Raw genomic sequence first — 19,699 nt, 5'->3', positions numbered from 1 at the left:
GCCTCTCCCTATTGCTCAACTCCTCCAACCCCAACAACATCCTTGAAAATCTTTTCTGCACCCTTTCTAGTTTAACAACATCCTTCCTATAGCAGGGAGACCAGAATCAAATGCAGTATTCCAAAAGTGGCTGAACCAACATGACAGCCCAACTCCAATGCTCAATGCACTGACTAATGATGGCAAGCATACCAAATGCCTTCTTTACTACCCTGTCTACCATCGACTCCACCCTCAAGGAAGTATGAACCTACATCTCATGGCCTCTTTGCTCACAACACTCCCTAGGACCATACCACTAAGTTTATAAGCCCTGATTTGCCTTACCAAAATGCAACTTATCGAAATTAAACGCCATCGGCCCATCTGATCAAGGTCCCATTGTACTCTGAGATAACCTTCTTGGCTGTCCACTGCACCACCAATTTTAGTGACATCTGCAAACTTACTAATCATTCCTGCTATATTCACATCCAAATCATTTTTATAAATGACAAAAAGCAGTGGAGCCAGCACTGATCCTTGTGGCACTCTGCTGGTCACAGGCTTCCAGTCTGAAAAACAACCCTCCGCCATCACCTTTTCTTCTACCTTCCAGCCAATTTTGTATCCAAATGGCTCCCTTGAAATGACTACTAACATTGCATTTGCCTTCCTAAATGTCAAGTGAGCCTGTGTGAGCCCCAACAGAATCCTGAGCTAAGACTCCTAAGTCCCTTTGTACTTAAGCTTTCCAAAGCCTTTTCCCATTTAGAAAATAGTTTACACCTCTATTCGTCCTACCAAAATATATAAACTCACACTTTGTCACATTGTATTCCATCTGCCACTTTGCCTATTCTCCTAGTCTGTCCAAATCCTTCTGCAGCCTCTCCACTTCCTCAACCCAGCTGTCCCCCCACCTATCCCTGTGTTATCTGCAAGCTTAGCATCAATGCCCTCAGTTCCTTTGTTCAGATTGTCAATGTATAACATGAATAGTTGTGGCCTGAACACTGACCCCTGCAGAACTCCATTAGTCACCAGCTACCATTCTGAAAAAGACCCTTTTATCCCTACTCCCTGTCTTCTGCCAGTCAGCCAATCATTTATCCATGCCAGTATCTTGTCCCTAACACCATTGGCTCTTGTCTTATTTAGCAGCCTCCTGTGTGGCAACTTGTCAAAGGCCTTCTGGAAATTGAAATAGATCACATCCACTGACTCTCCTTTATCTAACTTGCTTGTTACTGGCTCAAAGAATTCTAACAATTTGTAAGCTTTGACCTCCCCTTGAAGAGTGCTGACTCAGCTCTATTTTACCATGCTCTTCCAAATATTCCGCAGTCTCATCCTTACTAATGCAGTCAAAATCTTATTAACGACCAAGGTCAGGCTAACTGGCCCAGCCACAGTCTAGAATTGCTCTTCTAGCCACAGTCCCTACCCTCAAACTCCTCACATTTGTACTACCCACCCCCATATAACCTCCTCCCAATACTCCTCAGCCCCACCATTCCTGTCGGCTGCCTCCCTCCCTTCTTTAACAGTGTTACATTAGTCATTTTCCAGTCCTCTGGGGCACCCCCTGACTCCAGTGACTCCTGAAAGATCACCACCAATGCCCTCACGATCTTCTCAGCTTTTTCCTCCAGATCTCTGGGCTGTAGACCATCTGGTCCAGGTGATTTATCTACCTTAGACCTTTCAGCTTTCTCAGCACCTTTTCCTTAGTGATGGCCACTATACTCACCTCTGCCCCTGATTGTCTTGAAGTTCTGATATGCTTCTAGTGTTTTCCACTGTGAAGACTGATGCAAGATATCTATTCAGTTCCTCTGCTGTTCCTTTGTTCCCTATTACTGATTCTTCAGCCTCTTTTTTTCCAGTGGTCGAATATCTACTCTTGCCTCTTTCTGACCTTTTATATACAGCAAACTTTGTTTTAAACGGAATCTTACGAACTGGCACTCTGAATAGATTGGCAAAAATTATATATCTCAAATACTGGAAATTTACTGTATTTTTGCGATCTCCGTGATGTCCAAGTAATCAGTTGAGGGTGCAAGTGAGAAGGCTCTTTGCTATTAAGTTTTATTTAAGGCAAAGTTGCATTATTATTTATGTGGTAAATGAAGTATCACAGTGATGTGTATACCCTCTACAATACGTTTCTAATACTTTGTGTGTGTTTTTACATTGATTATGCGGAGCTCTTGATCAACTGCCACACTTCTGATCCCATAGGCGGCGGTTATTAAAAATGTTTACTGTATCTAAAATAAAACCTCTTGTAAACTTCTTGAATATTACTAGCTAGCCTACTTTCATAGTTTATCTTCTCCCTCCACCTTATTGCTTTTCTAGTTGTCCTGTGCTGGTTTTTAAAGGCATCCCAATCCTCTGGCTTCCCACTAAATGCCATCACATTTATGCTGTTTCTTGCAACAGAGATTCGCTAGTCTAATTCCTGGACGGTGGGATTGTCTTATAAGCAGAGATTGAGGAAATTGAGCCTGCATTCTTTAGAATTTTGAAGTTTGAGAAGTGGCCTCATTAAAACCCAGGAAAGTTCTTAGCAAGCATGTCAGTAGTTCAATTTTTACTCTGGTTGGTGAGTCTTAGAACCAAGGAGCATTATCTCAGAATAAGACGTAGGCCTTTGAGAGGGGGAGGAAATTTTCCACTCAATGAGTGGAGAATCTTTGGAATTGTCCTCCCTAGAGGGCTACGCTAGCTCAATCATTTGCATGTTCAAGACAGAAATCAAAGGGTTTTGGGAAATGAATTGCATCAAGTGATATGGAGATGGTGCAGAAAAGTGGTTTTGAAATATATGATCAGCTTGGATATAATAGAATGGCAGAATAGGCTCAATGGTGAATGACTTTCTCCTGTTCTGATATTTCTGAATATGCAGCTTCGGGTCGGTGCACCACATTACAAACCCAAGTGTGCTAAGAAATGCACTAACAACCAATTTAAGATGATTGTTCCCTGGTCCATTCTCCCTGGCAGCAACTTGACCAGAGCTGAATTGGCAACTAGTCAGCATCCTTTTGTCATTGTATGTATTGTTGCTCTCTTTTAATATTTTAAATTCTTGCATCTGTACTGATGAGAATAAGATAAATAGCTTTGACAAGTTGTCTCTTATTTTCAGCAATACTTAAGTTTTAAATTACTCTTGCTTTCCTTTGAATTTTCTTTGGAATGTTCTGGTATGTTGAACCTTCTGTACAAATGAGAGTTCTCAAACGGAGCCATGGGATATTTTACATTTAATTAATGGGCAGATAGAGCCATGGTTGAAAGATGCCACCTCCAATAGTGTTCTATTTCCTCGTTATTGCCCATCTCCTCTCAATTTTACTTCATTCTTATTTTTAATAAGTCATTGATTTCCATTTGTTGTACTTTCTTGACAGGAGTTTAATAATGAAGACATTACTGAATATCAGCAAGAAACATGCTTTGAAATGTTTTAATGAAGATCTGTAGCTCAGGTTACGGTTGGAGTTGTTGGTTGGTTCGTCGAGCTGACTGGTTTTCATGCAAGTCTCCCTTCTAGGTGACGTCATTGGTGCTGTGTAGCCTCCATTGAAGTGTTGTTGTTCTGTCCCGCTCTGAATTTATATGGTCCGATCTGTCATGATGGGCAGTCTTGTTTCTGGTTTTGTACCGTAGTGGTATGTAGATAGGGTCTATTTCAACGTTTATTAACTGCATTGGTGGTGAAAAACCAGGCTCCAGGAATTCTTGTGCTTGTCTTTGTCTTGCTTGTCCTAGTACTGTAACTTTGTCACAGTTAAATTGATGTCCTTCTATGTCAGAGTGTATTGAAATGAGGGAGAGTTGGTCGTACCGTTTTGCTGCGGGTTGGTGTTCATGTATCCTGGTGGCGAGTTTCCTGCCTATCTGTCCTACGTAGTGTTTCTTGCAATTGCTGCATGGTATTTTGTATATTACATTTATCTTGTTCATTGTGTGTATGGGGTCTTTTGTCTTTGAGAGTAACTGGCAAAGTGTGGCTGTTGGTTTGTGTGCTATCCTTCTCCCAAGAGGTCGTAGGAGTCTTGTAGTCAGTTCTTATGTGTTCCTAACATAGGGTAGGGTGGCCAGTGTGTTGGGATGTACAGTGTCTTCTTGGTGTTGTTTGTTTGTCGGGTATCGGCAGACGAAGCTGTTAGGATAACCATTGTTTGCAAAGACTCTGTATAGGTGTTCCTTTTCGTTTTTGCGCAGCTCCGGAGTATTGCTGTGAGTTATCGCTTGTTTAAACAGAGTCTTGACACAGCTCTGTTTGTGGACGCTGGGGTGGTTTCTGTTGTAATTCAGGATTTGGTCTGTGTGTGTAGTCTTTCTGTATACACTGGTAAGGAATTCACCTTTGTTCATTCGTTCCACTGTTATGTCTAGAAATAGGAGTTGATTGTTGTTCTCCTCTTCCCTGGTGAACTTGATCCCGGTGAATATGCTGTTATTATTAACACCTTATTATAAGATCAAGTTGTTATTTTACTTGTAATGTTGAAATTTCTTCCATTTTATTTCATTTCATTTTGCACTTTCAGGAAACTGATATAGCACATTCATGGTTGAATTCTGGTGCCTTCACAGTTGAGAAAATGTCACAGGCATCTGGAGGTTTTCTACTTCCTTTGGGCCCTTTGATGGGACAAAAAAGGGTTTCTCCAGCAGAAACCGAAAGTTTCACCAAATCGAGTAAGGAGCCACAGTATTTTCTACCTTGTTGAGTCAATTCAAGTCCTTTACTAAAATAAATAGTAGTTCAGAAATTTCCAATAATAAACAAGTGTGAGTGTGCATTATTTTATTTTAAGTGACCCTGACTCTTTAGAAGAGCTTGAGAATTTATACTGAATTCATTTTTGTTTCCAAGACTTCCTCAAATTTGGTATCCTCATAATTTAGCTTCCCCACTTAGTCACTGCTTTCTATCTCTAAAATTTCACATACCACTAAGAAGTAAACCCAGACAGAAATTATATAGTATTCTGTGTGGATTCCAAGTCAAGTACTGTGTTCACGTCTTGCAGGTAAAGCAAAAAAGAAAATTCTAAAATTTCAAGGCTGCTGAGAAAGGCTTTAATGTATATGTTTAGTACCAGAGAATTTGAGTTATGTTAAGCAGGACGTGTCGTTTCAAACAATGGAAGGAGAGGCTTGGTGGAGGTTTTGTTTTGTTCTTTATTCTATGGCATGATCTGGACTTTGCTGGCAAGAGCCAGGGTGTGACCTAATTACCCTTGAACTGAGAAATAGACTAGGCTATTTCAGAGGGCAGTTAAGAGTCAAATAATGTGCCGTTGGTCTGGAGTCACTCAATGCCAAAGTACGTAAAGATGAAATTTCCTTCCAGAAGGGTCATTGTAACAAAAAAAGCATTTTGTTAATCAATGATCCACAATAAATAATAACAACGTTATCCCTGTTTTACACTCCAACTTTTTCCTTTTCATTCAATAATTTAAACTCCACTAACTGGTATAGAGGCATTTGAACCTGAGTCCCCAGGGAATTCACCTAAGCTTCTGGATTATACATCTTTAATGTTATGATACTATGCTACTATACTACTGTCTCCCATAATGTATCATATGCTAACCAAGTAGAAGAACCTTCTTCCTTACCTGGAGTCATCCTTGGGTCTTTTGAGTTCATGCCTTCATCAAGCTGCCTTTTTAAATCCATCTAACTGGCTGTGTGACCTCAGTCAACAGTCATTCCTCCTAGTAATTTTGTCCATTGCTTACAGACTCTAGCAGTTTACCAATGACCAGTACTAATTTATGCATCCTGGCTCTAATTTTCTGCTTTATCACTGTCTCCTTTTCCTTTTGAAGATGGCATCCCATTTCTGACACTCTAATCCTCTTAAAAACTGCTCACAATCTACACTGGTCCTGCTTTCCAGCACATGGTCCATGACTTTGAATTTTATGCCATTTCAAGTGCCCATTTAAGAACGTTTGAAAGGTTGTGAGGTTTCCCACCACCAGAGTCCTCCCAGGCAATGCAATCCAGATTTCCACCAACTTCTGAGTGAAAGAAAAGTTCTCAAATCCATGCTAAATGTCCTGCCTTCTCAGCCTTTTCTGTTCCAAAGGAAACAACTCAAGCTGTCCGGCCTCTCTTCATAGCAAAAGCGCACCATCCCAGACAACTTCCTGGTGAATCTCCTCTGCAAATGCACGAATGCAATTACATCTTTCTTATAGTGCAATGCCAGAAAACACTCCAGCTGTGACCTAACCAAAGTCTTGTGCAGCTCAGACATAACCTCTATGCTGTTGTTGATAAAGACACCTGTCCCATGTGCCTTCTTAATTACCCTATTAATCTGTCCTTCTGCCGTCAGATACCTGTGGGCAAATGCCCCAAGATCCCTCAGTTCTTCTGAGCTTCCTAGTGTCCTATCATTCATTGAGTGCCCATTTGTCTTGTAACATCTTCCAAACTGCATCACCTTACACTTATCAGTGTTAAATTCTATCTGCCACTGATCCACCCATCTGACCAATCTGTTGAAATCCTCCTGTAAACTTTTTCCTCAGTATTAAGCTCCCAGCCAATCTTAGTGTCATCCAGAAATCTTACTTATCAGACAATAAGGGACCTTGCAGTGATCCTCAAGGTAAGTCACTGGACACTGGCCTCTGGTGACACAAACAGCCTTCTACCTCTGGCCTCTGACTCCTACCACTAAGGCTTTACTGAAATCCATATAGATCATGACAACAGCGCTACCCTCATCTATATACATGATCCTATCCTTGAAAAAGTCAATCAGATTTTGTAGGTGTGACATCCCTCTGACAAAGCCAAGTAAAGGTTAATTCTCTCCTTCAGAATTTTCTCCAATAATTTCCCTACCACCGATGTGTGACTTTCTGGTCTATAGTTCACTGGTTTATCTCTACCACACTTCTCGAAAAGTGGAGCTACATTAGCTGTACTCTGGTCCTCAGACACCTCCGCTGTGTCCAGTCAAAAATTATAAATTTGAGTCAGAGCCCCTATGATTTCCTCCCTCACCTCCCACAACAGCCTGGGATACAACTCATCTGGACCCGAGGGTTTGACTACTTTTAAGCCTGCCAAAACCTCCAATATATCTTCACTCCCTATTTCAAACTGCTGAAGAGCCTCATAGTCCCTCTTCTTGAATTCTGTGCCTGCATCCTCCTCCTCCAAAGTGAAGACAGATGCAAAGTACTTGTTTAACACCTGACCAGAGTCCTCTGGGTCCCCTCACAGATTGCCCCCTTGGTCCCTAATGGACAGTACTCTTTTCCTAGTTATCCTATTCCAATTGATACTCTTATGAAATACTTTGAGACGGTTCATAATTTCACCTGTTTTTTCTTTGCTCCCTCTTTGCTGTCCTAATTGCTTTCTTAAGTTACTCTCTGCACTTTCTATACTCCACAATGAATTCCATTGACTGTCTTCCTTTGTACCTGTTAAAAGCCTGTCTCTTCCTTCTTATCCAGCCATAGAGTTGTACAGCTTAGAAACAGACCCTTAGGTCCAATTCACCCATGCTGACCAGATATCCTAAATTAATCTAGTCTCATTTGCTAGCATTTGGTCGATTTCCCTTTAAACCCTTTCTATTTGTGTACCCATCCAGGTGCCATTTAAATGTTGTAATTGCCCGGGGCTCCACTACTTCCTCTGGCAGCTCATTCCATACACATACCACCCTCTGTGTGGAAAAAGGTGCCCCTTACGTCCCTTTTAAATCTTTCCCCTCTCACCTTAAAACTATACCGTCTGGTTTAGGGCTCCCCTAGCCTGGGAAAAACACCTTGGCTATTCACCTTATCCATGACCCTTATGATTTTATAAACCTTTCTAAGGGCACTCCTCAGTCTCTGTTGCTCCAGGGAAAGTAGCCAGCCTATTCAACCTCTCACGTAGTTCACACCTCCCAACCCTGGCAACATCCTTGCAAATACTCCTAGACATTCAGGGTTCTCTGACATTGTTGCTTCTGCATTTCACCCTATAGGGAACATGCTAGGTCCTGGACTCGTGCCAATTCCGTTTTGAAAGCCTCCACCTAATTATCTCATTGATTTTGGCGAATCTTGCCTTATTTTAGTAGTATCTGAACTGTTCCGTGGAAGGATCACTGCACCTGAAACTTTAGCCCTGCTTTTTCTCCACAGTCTAACATGCTGTGTTTTTCCAACATTTCTGATTTTGTTGTTGTTGATGCTGTGTCATTATTAAACTAACAGTCTGTGTCTCCCATCCCCTGCTGAACTATTTGAAATTCCTTCTAATAACACTAGCAAACTCATCCGCCAGGAAGTCGGTCCCTCATGTTTTGTTGCTAGGTATCAGCTTTGGCACACTGTCAATTATTAGTCAGAAGGTTATGGATTGAATCCTACTTTATAGTCTTGAGGGCATAATGCAGGACAACATTTTGATAACTAACAGAGAACAGCAATCCCGATACAACCATCTTTTGAATTAGAGGTTAAGCACAAATTGTAATTCCATCCCATGGTATTTCAAGAACAAGAATCTTCTTCCTGGTGTCCTGGCTGATATTTTTCTCTCAACCAATATCTATAAAACAATGTCATGATAATTTATTTCTCAGATCTTTATGCAACATTACGATCCCTTATATTCTAGCAGTGACTCCACTTCAAAAGGAAATTAAACAAAGAAAAGCAGAAATTCCAGGAGAAACTCAGCAGATCCAACAGCATCTACAGAGAGAAAACAGAGCCAAGTAACCCTTCTTTAGAAGGGTTCAGTTCTGAAAAAGGGTCACCGGACACAAAATATTGACTCTTTTCTCTGCGCAGGTGCTGCTGGACCTGCTGAGTTTGTCCAGCAATTTCTGTTTTTGGTTGTTTTAGATATCTAGCATACACAATTCTTTTTGTTTCATTAACAGGAACTTAATTGGTTGTAAAAAGTGATGGCCTAGGTTCCTGAAAGGCACTATTTAGAATTTAAATTCTTTCTTTCATTCTTATTCAACAGAGTAGGTGCTTGGGTGTTTGGAATCTGGTATTTACTGGAGTAAAGGTTAAAGTTTAAATTTTAAATTTCCTTTTCCTTAGGTAAGGAAGTATCATTTCCAAAGACTCGTGAATTGGCAGTGACTTCCTCAGCTGAAGATAAAGTAAGCTTTATTTAAATTTAATTCTTTTCACCATGTGTTGAAGGTGAACACTGCCTATCTCCATTTCATGTAAGGATAAGTTTTGGGAGACCTCCTACCATCTGTGTGACAAGGTCTTACAAAATTTACCTCAAAACTCTTCAGTTAATTAGTGTTTTCGTTCTTCCTTTTGCCATCTCCCTTGGTTTTCTGTTTTGTGTAGGTGACCTATCAAGGACCTATCCTTGACTGGCTCCTATTCCTTATCTAAATACTGCTGTTGGAAAAATAATCTGAAAAACACAATTTCTGGTTCCTCATGTACCTTGTTTACAATCAGATTTGCATCAACACGTCAACTGACCTCTTCATTGGTTCTGATTTGTATTACTGTTTGTCCAGCAGTCAGTACTGGGAATTTTGTTTTATTCACTTGTGGGACATTGGCATTGCTGCTGGCCAGCACTTTTTGTCCCATCCCCACCTCCCCTCAAGAAGATGCTGGTGAGCTACTTTCTTGTACCGCTGCAGTCCATTTGCTGTAGGTAGACAGACAATACATTTAGGGAGGGGATTCTAGGATTTTGATTCTGCAACAATGAAGAAACAGTGATATATTGCTTGGAGGGGAACTTGCAGGTGGTGGTGTCCCCAAGTACCTGCTGCCCTCTGGAAGGAAGTAATTGTGGATTTGCAAGGTGCTATCTAAGGATCTCTGGCAATTTGGTTAGCTAACTGTTAAGAAGAACAAATCTATTGTCTGCAGACACCTTCGTACCCCAATCCCTAACCATGAATCCATCCCTCTCCTTGGCTGTTGTGTGAGGATGAATTTAAACCTGGGGTGAACTTCCACGCCATCACCAAAACCATGTCATTCTGTCTCTGGAACGTCATATGTCTCTATGCCCCTTAACTCATCTACTGTTGAAAGCTTCAAGATGGGTATTTCAATACTGTCCAGTTCAGCTTCCCATCTTTTGTATTCCACAAACGTGAGAGAACCCTTTTTCAAGTATCTCCATTGTCTGTCTCTGACATCTCCTCTAGTTCTGCAGTTCTCTGAGATTACGTGTTTATCTAATACTGTTGACACAAAACTGATATATTTTTGTTTTACTGTTGGTAGCCATTATTTCAGCTACCTAGGCCCCTTGCTCTGTAATTCCCTCCTAAAATCTTTTGGCCTGTCTTCCTCTCTTTTCTTAAAACTTGCCTCTTTGACAAATCTTTTGGCAACCTGCCTCAATATTACTTTGTTGCTTCTTAAATTTTGTTCAGTAGTGTAACGTTTTAGGATATTTTTCAACAAATGCAAGTTGTTGCCCTGGAACTGGCTATCAGGATGTGCAAAATAAGCGAGTGTGTGTGTGTGTGTGTGTGTGTATGTGATTTGTTTGGATGTATTTTCCCTTCCTATTGGAGTATTGCCCAATTCCATTTCTATCACTTTTTATTGATCTAGTCCTTTCTGACTTCTTGTCCCTATTCCTCTCATTGACGATGAGGAATAGTATGTTCTGTTTATGCTTCTACTAAGAGTGTTTGCTGTTAGATGCATCATAAAAAATGTATTGATGGTGTAATATATATATGTTCATATGGGTTTCAGATATTGTGTAGTGACAGACATTGATGTACTAATTTACTATTGTTGAATATATAGAGTCATGACTGATGTTTCCTCATCTGCTGAGTTCCTGATCTCAATAATTTCAGCAGGGGCATGTTGAGCAAAGGCTGTGGGTTGAAGAATCAGTTGGAATGTTCAGAAATGCAATGAATATCCTACCTACACAGTGTAGGTTTGATTGGTGGATTATGTTTAGTTGCTATTGGGGAGGCAATGGAGATACTGCAGTTGCTTACGTGCTTTTGTACTACAGCCGGAAAGTTGTCAAGATTCCAACACTGATAATTATCCAACTTTATCTGCTAGAAGCTTGTTTTTCGATATTGCATGAGGACAGTGTTTGTAATTGGAGTCCCATTTTAAAATTGTGTTATCTTAGTATTCCATATTCATTATTTCCTCTGTTGCATGAGATCTCATCTAATAGTGTTACAGTAATTACTTGCCTTTTACAAGTGTAGATAATTGATTTATTGGGCACCACACTGCCATATTGTGAGTGCAGTGTTTTTAAAAATAAGTTTTTTTTGCTTTTGAATGAAAACCAGCTTTCAAATGGAAGTGGGCAAGGGGGACATTGGTCATCTGACGTAGTGAGTAATTGTCCCATGGCCTTTCGCCAATAGGAATAAGACTCTTGATTTGAGACAATATAAACCGCCAACTCCTGGAAATAGGGCGTATAATGAGTTCTCGGGCTCAGAGGGCAGTCTCTGTCAGATCATCCTCGGAGAGCTGACTTCTCCAGTAACGGACAGTCACTCACAAACACCAAGATGCAGTCAACACCGTTTGGAGAGGGCACTTCAAGGACCTCCTCAATGAAGACACAACCTTCGATGCACAAGTGTGCTCAATCCCATTCTGCAACCTCGCCATCTCAGTGCATCTCTAGCTCACTGTGAGGTTGAAAAACCCACTGGACAGCTGAGAAACAACAAGGCTTCCACCGCAGATGTAATCCTACTGAAGGATTAAAATGTGGCAGAGAGGCACTCTAAACTCAAATCCACGACAAATTAATCTTTTGCAACCAAGCAAATGGATGTGTAAACAGCAAAGGGAGGCAGTTCACCTCTCCCCACCAGGAGCTTGACAGTTTGGGGTGTTCCATCTGAAACCACAATAATTTGGGGCCTTGACCACGGTCTGGTTGTAATATTAGAAATAAATCTATATGATCTGAAAGTCACCATTGAGATATGACTGCAAGATGCAAGACTGCCACATTTGGAATACAGTGTGCAGTCCTGGTCGGCCTACTGTAGAAAGGATATTATTAAGCTAGAAAGAGTGCAGAAAAGATTTACTTAGATGCTACTTGTACTGGAAAGTTTGAGTCATAAGGAGACACTGGATAGGTTAGGACTATTTTTCCTAGAGCGTAGGAGACTGAGGAGTGATCTTATAGACGTCTATCAAATCATGAGAGGCATAGATAAGGTAGGTAGCCAACAGCTTTTCCCCATGGTAGAGGAGTCTAAAACTAGAGGGCATAGGTTTAAGGTGAGAGGGGAGAGATTAAAAAGGGTCCAGAGGGGCAGATTTGTCACATAGAGGGTGGTGAGTGTTTGGAAAGGGCTGCCAGAGGTAGTGGTGGAGGCAAATACAATTTTGTCATTTAAGAAACATTGGGATAGGAGTAGAGTGATACAGTCCAAACATCAGCAAATGGGACTAGATTAATTGTGAAAACTGGGCGGCATGAACAAGTTAGGCAGGAGGGCCTATTTCCATGCTATAAACCTCTGACTCTATAAAGAAGAGAGACAAGAAAAGGAGGACGAAGACCCAGGGTCTTCCTTAATGCTGGCTATTGGAAATTCTGTTGGAAGGTGAATGTGCTTTGCTGAGCTCGATTCTATCTTTAAAAGCATATTTGAATATTAATATGTGTCTTTTGAGCAGAGAAGCAGTAGAAATTGATTTCAATAAATGAAGGACCAATATCCAGATAATTTAAGATGACTGGTTAATGAAACAGGTAACATAAGGATAAGGTTCTTTATGCAATACTTGGTTAGGATTTGGAATGTAATGCCTGATCATATGATACAAACAGATTCAGTGGAAGCTTTCAAAAAGGAATTGGATAAATTGTTGAAGGAAAAAGAAATGGGATGTGGGGAAAGATCTGGGGAATAATGCAAAATACTCATTAAAAGCCATTTGCAGACTTGATGGTCAAATGACCTCATTCTGAACTGTACTATTCTGTGATTTAGCCAACACCCACTGTTGGCACACTTCTCGGACTCAGAACCTTGAGAAGTTTTCCCTGTCTAATATGGGAATTCAGAAACCAGTGCTAACACTACTTATTGTCTCAACACTAGTTGAGACGAACTAGCTGGGACAAGACAGGAGAGTTGAACCTGGGACTTGCCAATTTTATGTGGCTTAGCAGTTCTTTGAGTAAACACTAGATTGTATCTGTTGCTATCAGCCTATGTCTTACGTGTGAAGTGCTGCAAGAACCTTGCAGTCTAAAGACTTGAATGATTCTGAAGGGAACAAATGACTTTTGCCAAAAATGCTTTCTTGCATACTTCTCTTTTTCACCTTTTGTTTGTGAGAGAATTTACCCAATATTTTGGTTTAACTGTTTAAACTATTTATTCCAGAATCCTGCAGTCAGAGAGGACAATGGCTTACAGACATCATTAAACTCTCCAGAATCCAAGCCATTAAAGGAATCTATAACAACGGGGGTATTTATGCAAAGTGCAAAGGCTGATTACTTAACTGGATCAGGTAACTTAGTTGAATGAAAATATGCTCGTTTTAATGAGTTATTGAGAAATATGAACACCTTTTTGAAGTTAATTGGCATAACTTATGACATTTTTAAAAAAGAAATTGCAGTGATCTGGAAAACAACTTTTTAGTTTTCATGCTAATTTTTTTTTAATGCTGCCATTCCCAGTGATGGTTCAGTTGATTTATATACTTAACCTGAACCCATCTTGTACAAAATGCAATTACAGCGGATAAAAATTAGTACACATGTGTACTAAATTGTTTCACTTAGGCCACAAAGATGATTTGTGTCAGTAACAGAAATGTTCATTTTTGGGGGTTTTGCTGGGGAGGTTGAGGGTAGGCAGTGGAAGCTTTCAAAAAGGAATTGGATAAATTGACTTTAACCAGGACTGTGTTCTGTATTGGACTTGAAAGTCTTTGTTGTTAAATTAACTAGTTCTAACTTTGTTGGCACAACAAGAGAAAATAAAAATATTCCATTACTTCAAATCTTATTTTTCGATATAGACTCTGTCATTTTTAATAACTAATTTACATCTTTGACCACTAAATTCCACTTTATAGAATTGTCGCTCATGTACAAGCAGTTTACTTGCAAATATCTTTGCTGTTCTAATCCTGTGTATGAATGGGCAGGTGGTGGTGTTCCCATGCATCTGCTACCCTTTTCCTTCGCAATAATCATAGATTTGGAAGGTCCTGTCTAAGGAGTCTGAGTTCATTGGTGCAGTGCAGGTGGTTAGTACACATCAGTGTCACTCTGTCAGATGTCACTCTGTAGCCTCTCTCAGTGAATGTTGAAGTTGATGGATGGACTGGTAATCAAATGGGCTGCTTTGTCCTGCATATTGTTAATTGCTTTCTGTTTTGTAAACAAAAAAATTATGGTTGGCATAGACTAGTTGGACCGAAGGGTCTGTTTCCATGCCATATGACTCTGTGCTTCTATAAAAACTGCTTGGGTCAAAGTCAGAATTCTTTAATCATCGTGATTGCTGATTGTTATAGTTAAATTACAAATACACCTTTTTTTGGCTTGTATATTATTGACTTGGATATTCAAGAGGATAATATCAAAGTTCTCAAGTGATGCAAAATGCAGAAGATAGTAAGCAATAAACATTGAGGCATATGGGCACATAATTGTGCAATGGTGTAGGTGCCTGTTCTCTGCAAGAATAACCTAGAAGATGGTATTTAACATGGGTATGTAGAATGATAAAATTAACGCAAGAAGGATTAGAAGCATCAAACACAAAATGAAAATGTTTTAAAGAAGGTGCATGACAGGGGCTCTTGGGAATTTATGTATCCAAGTTGACCAAGTTGTTAGAAAATGTTCCGATCCCAGTAGTACTGAATAAGTTAAATCCCAGAGAGAAACATAACTTGATAGAATACAAGTTTTATTTTTTGAAATATGTTTGCTGTGGTGGTCAGTCATTGGCATATTCATGAGAAAACAGTTTCCTTCCCTAAAGGACATGAGTGAACCAAATGGGTTTTCCTGACAATCGACGATGGATTCATGGTCATCATTAGACTTTTAATTCCAGACTTTTATTGAATTGAGATTCTGTCATCTACTGCGGTAGGATTTACACCTGGGTCCCAAGAATATTATCTGGGCCTCTGGATTAGTAGTCCAGCGATAATACCACTAGGCCATTCCCTCTCCTCCATTTGTGAATGGCAGGGGACTTTTAAACAACTCACTGGATGAGATGGCTCCACAAATATCTCCACCTTCAGTGACGAGGGAGGCAAGGAGATCAGTGCAAAACCTGAAGCTGAAGCATTTGCAACAATCTTCATCCAGAGGTGTTGAGTAGATTATCAATCTCCGCCTCCTCCAGAAGTGCCAGTCTTCAGCCAATTTGATTCATTCCACATGAAATCAAGAAATGGCTGAAGGCATCGCAAAGGAATTGGGCCCTGACAATATTCTGTCATTACTGAAGACTTGTGCTCCAGACCTTGTCATACCCCCAGCCAAGCTATTCCACTGCAACTACGACATTGGCATCTAGCTGAAATGGGGAACGTTGCCCAGAACGTCCAGTATACAAAAAGCAGGACAAATCCAATCTGGCCAATTATCACTCCATCAGTCAAATTTCATTCAGCTGTAAAGCAATGGATGGAGTCCTCATCAGTACTTTCAAGCAACATTTGCATTTCAGTAATCTGCTGAGTTTGAGCTCCACCAGGATCATCCATCTCCTGACCTCATTACAGCTTGGTTCAAGCATGGACAAAATAAATGAACTCCAGAGGTGAAATGAGAGTTACTGCCCTTGACATTAGTCCTGCTTTTGAGTGAGACTAGCACCAAGGAATCCTAGGAAAACTAGTGATCTCTCTTCTAGTGGAGTTATACCTAGCAAACTAAAAAGTGGCTATGGTTATTGGAGGTCAGTCATCTTAGCTCTAGGCCATCACTGCAGTAGTTCCTCAAAATAGTGCCCTAGGCCCAACCATCTTCAGCTACTTCATGAATAACCTTCACTCCATAATGAGGTCAGAATTAGGGATGCTTACTGATGATTGTACACTCTTCAGCACCTTTCTTCATCAGATAATGAAGTAGTCGGTGTCTAAATGCAGTAAGACTTGGGCAATATCCAGGCTAGAGGTGACAAGTGGCAATTATCATCCGAGCCACACAAGTGCCAGGCGATGACCGTCTCCAACAAAAGAGTCTAACCATAGCCCCTTTACATTCAATGGCATTACAATGGCACTAACAACCTCCTGGAGGTTACCATTGAACAGAAACTAAATTGGACTAGCTAAATGAATATTCTGGATATAAAACAGGTCAGAGCTAGGAATACTGCAATGTGTAACTCCTGTGCTGACTTTTTATAACCTGTCCACCAAAGATGCAGCTAACTCAAGCATATGGGAATACTCCATTTCTCTGGATGTGGGCTGCTCCACCAATACTCGAGCTTGAGACCATCCAGGACAGAGCCTGCTTGATTGTCATTGTATCTACAAGCATTCATATCCTCCTCCAATAGCACACAGTTGCAGCAGTGTGTGCCGTCTAAAACAGTGATCTCTAACCTTTTTAAGGAAAAGATCACTTTTGAATTTACATGCTACTTAGGATCGACTCCAAAGAAAATTTAAAATAAAGAGTTTATTTTTAGTGCCAAATAAATCTAAGACCAAGTATGTGTAATTATTAATCTTGTCTTGTCCCTGACTGATCAAAGACTCACCAAGCTTCGGTTTGACACCCCAATGACTTCACGTTATCTGCTAGTGGCTTGAATCCTGGGTTGTAGTTTGAGGTTGCCGGTTGTATACAGTTCATCAAACAGGTATCTGTGAGACAGTCGATACTTGAACTTGATTGTCTTCATTTGGGAAAGCACTGTCATACAGAAGAATCAAAGTAAGATTTCATCTGAAGGGTGAATTGGAACGGTTGTTTTTCTCTGTTTGAGTCCCCCAGAATGGCTGTCCCTTAATCTAACTTTCAGCTTCACATCATTTTGCATAATAATTATTTCCATGTCTACTCCACTGCTTTGTAAATCAAATATCTGAAGGAATTTGGTAGCCAACCACCAATGTCTACTTGAAGGAATAGATTTGAGACAAACATGACACTTTTTCCCATTGCATCTAGTTCCTGAAATTAGCTGTTGAGTTCCTCTGCTTCCCTTTTTCATGTGTGCGCAGTTTTCTGGATGGAACCGTTTTTCTTTGACTTTGATCTTTTTTCTAGTATTTTTCCCAGATTCAGGAAGGGTTATAGCATTAATTTTGTTTTTGTTTAATTGGGAGGACCACAAACCCAGTTTCAAATTAAATGCCTTTACAGCACTGATTATATGTATGAAGTCTGCCTCTCCCTGCAGTTCACAGTTCAGCTTGTTCAATTTTGACACTATGTCTGCAAAGAATTGAAGTTGAGCAACCATGCATTGTCTGGCAGCTCAGTGCAACCTCCAGTCCTTGATTTAATTGAGTATTTTAGGCATTCAATCTAAAATCCTTTGCAAGACCTTCCCTCAATTTGACCACTTCACAGTTGCATGGAGGATTAGTTCACCATGGGCGGCATCGAGCTCATTGAGTAAGGATTTAAACAAATGGTGCTGAAAGGCTTTGCTCAAATCAGGTTTATGACTTTCATTACATGAGAAAAGTCCATAACTTTTACTGGTGCTTGTTGGTGGAATATACAGTGGCATTTGACAAAAGAGTGGCAATCAGTATAACTTCTGTAAAATATAACAAAGCATGTGTTTATGTCACGTATGACTAGTGCACCATCACTTATGATGTAAGCCAGTGTATTGATCGAAATATTTTTATCAAGTATGAACTTTTTTGAATTTGTTGTAAATATTCTCACCCCTTGTTCTCTCTTTAAGGGCAAAAGGGTGAGAAGATCCTCTTTGCTTTTCATGAGCATGGTTTTTAAGGACATAACAACTAATTAATTCATCAAACCGCAGTGAGAAGCATTCACGGTCCTTAGGTTTTGTTGTAGATGCTGAAAGGTGTTTTTGGACAAAAATTCCAGTCGTCTGTGGAAGCATAAAACCATAAGATGTAGGAACAGAATTTAGACTGTTAAGCCCATTGAATGTGCTCCGCCATTCAATGATGGCTGATATGTTTCTCAATCCCATTCTCCTGCCTTCTCTCCATAACCCTTGATTTTCTTACTAATCAAGAAGCTAGCTATCTCTCTTAGATGCACTCAATGTCTTAGCCTCTACAGCCTTCTGCTGCAATAAGTTCCACAGATTTACCACCCTTTGGCTGAAGAAATTCCTCTTCATCTCGGTTTTAAATGGTTGTTCCCTTCACTCTGAGGCTGTGCTTTCAGATCCTAGTCTCAATTACAAGTGGAAACATATTCTCTAGGTCCACTCAATCCGTGCCTGTCAGTATTCTGTAAGTGCCAATCGGATTTCCACCGACCCCCCCCCTTCTAAACTCCATCGAGTACAAGGCCAGAATCCTTAACTGCTCCTCATGTGGCAAGCCCTTCATCCCTGGGATCATTCTTCTAAACATCCTCTGAGCCCCCTCCAAGGCCAGCACATCTTTCCTTAGATACAGGGCCCAAAACTGCTCACGTTATTCCAAATGTGGTCTGACCAGAGCCTTATTCAGCCTCAGCAGTACGTCTCTGCTCTTGTATTCTAGCCTTCTTGAAATGAATGCTAACACTGCATTTGCCTTCCTAACTGCGAACTGAACCTGCATGTTAAACCTTAAGAGAATCTTGAACTAGACTCCCAAGTCCCTTTGTGCTTCAGATTTCCAAAGCCTTTCCCTATGTAGAAAACAGTCTATTCTTCTACTAAAGTGCATAACCTCACACCTTCCCACATTGTATTCCATCTGCCAATTTTTTTTCCCACTCTCTTAGCCTCTCCAAGTCTTTCTGTAGCCTCCCCACTTGCTCAACACTACCTATCCCTCCAACTACCTTTGTGTCATTTGCACCAAGTGACATGCTTTAGATCATCATTATTTTTTCTTTGTTCTTGAAACCTTTGAATAAAGAGTCGGCAACCATAGTCATTGCTTCTTTAATTACTTCATTTGTGAATGATTTATTTTGTTTTGCCAGCAGATGAAAACACGCTTCAATGTAGACCTTACCACCTCCTGTTGCTTTAAAAAAAAGACTGTTTTTTGAAAGCTCAACAGTCTTCAACTTGTCAATTTTCTTTGTCTGAGGCATGCTGTTCAAGAGAAATCATTGAATTTACTGTGACAACAAGGTGCAGAGCTGGATGAACACAGCAGGCCAAGCAGCATCATAGGAGCAGGAAGGCTGACGTTTCGGGCCTCGACCCTTCATCAGAAATGGGGGAGGGGAAGGGGGTTCTGAAATAAATAGGGAGGGGGAGGCAGATAGAAGATGGATCGAGGAGAAGATAGGTGGAGAGGAAACAGACAGGTCGAAGAGGCGGGGATGGAGCCAGTAAAGGTGAGTGTAGGTGGGGAGTTAGGGAGGGGATAGGTCAGTCCAGGGAGGACGGACAGGTCAAGGGGGAGGGATGAGGTTAGTAGGTAGGCGATGGGGGTGCGGCTTGAGGTGGGAGGAGGGGATAGGTGGGAGGAAGAACAGGTTAGGGAGGCGGGGACGAGCTGGGCTGGTTTTGGGATGCGGTAGGGGGAGGGGAGAT

At 40.8% G+C, this 19,699-nt stretch overlaps 1 protein-coding gene across 8 annotated transcripts in view; it reads left to right on the top strand.

Annotated features, from left to right (window-relative positions):
- Nucleotides 1-19,699, top strand: part of ccdc142 (coiled-coil domain containing 142) — a 164,882-nt gene that overhangs the window by 17,019 nt on the left and 128,164 nt on the right. For 6 of the 8 annotated variants that reach the window (XR_007263052.1, XM_048601969.1, XM_048601951.1 and 3 more), the window contains exons 2-4: nt 4,554-4,704; nt 9,093-9,154; nt 13,391-13,520. Coding sequence is in view for 7 of the 8 variants with exons in the window: in XM_048601969.1 (XP_048457926.1) it covers nt 4,608-4,704; nt 9,093-9,154; nt 13,391-13,520 (289 nt within the window). In the remaining variant the exon portion in view is untranslated. The remainder of the gene's footprint in view (nt 1-4,553; nt 4,705-9,092; nt 9,155-13,390; nt 13,521-19,699) is intronic. The other 2 variants (XM_048601975.1, XM_048601972.1) reach the window with 2 other exon arrangements.

Source organism: Rhincodon typus, chromosome 1, assembly GCF_021869965.1.
Source record: "Rhincodon typus isolate 14 chromosome 1, sRhiTyp1.1, whole genome shotgun sequence".
Classification (NCBI taxonomy): domain Eukaryota; kingdom Metazoa; phylum Chordata; class Chondrichthyes; order Orectolobiformes; family Rhincodontidae; genus Rhincodon; species Rhincodon typus.
Note: the sequence above shows the minus strand (reverse complement) of the source record. Positions and strands in the feature narration are given on the sequence as shown.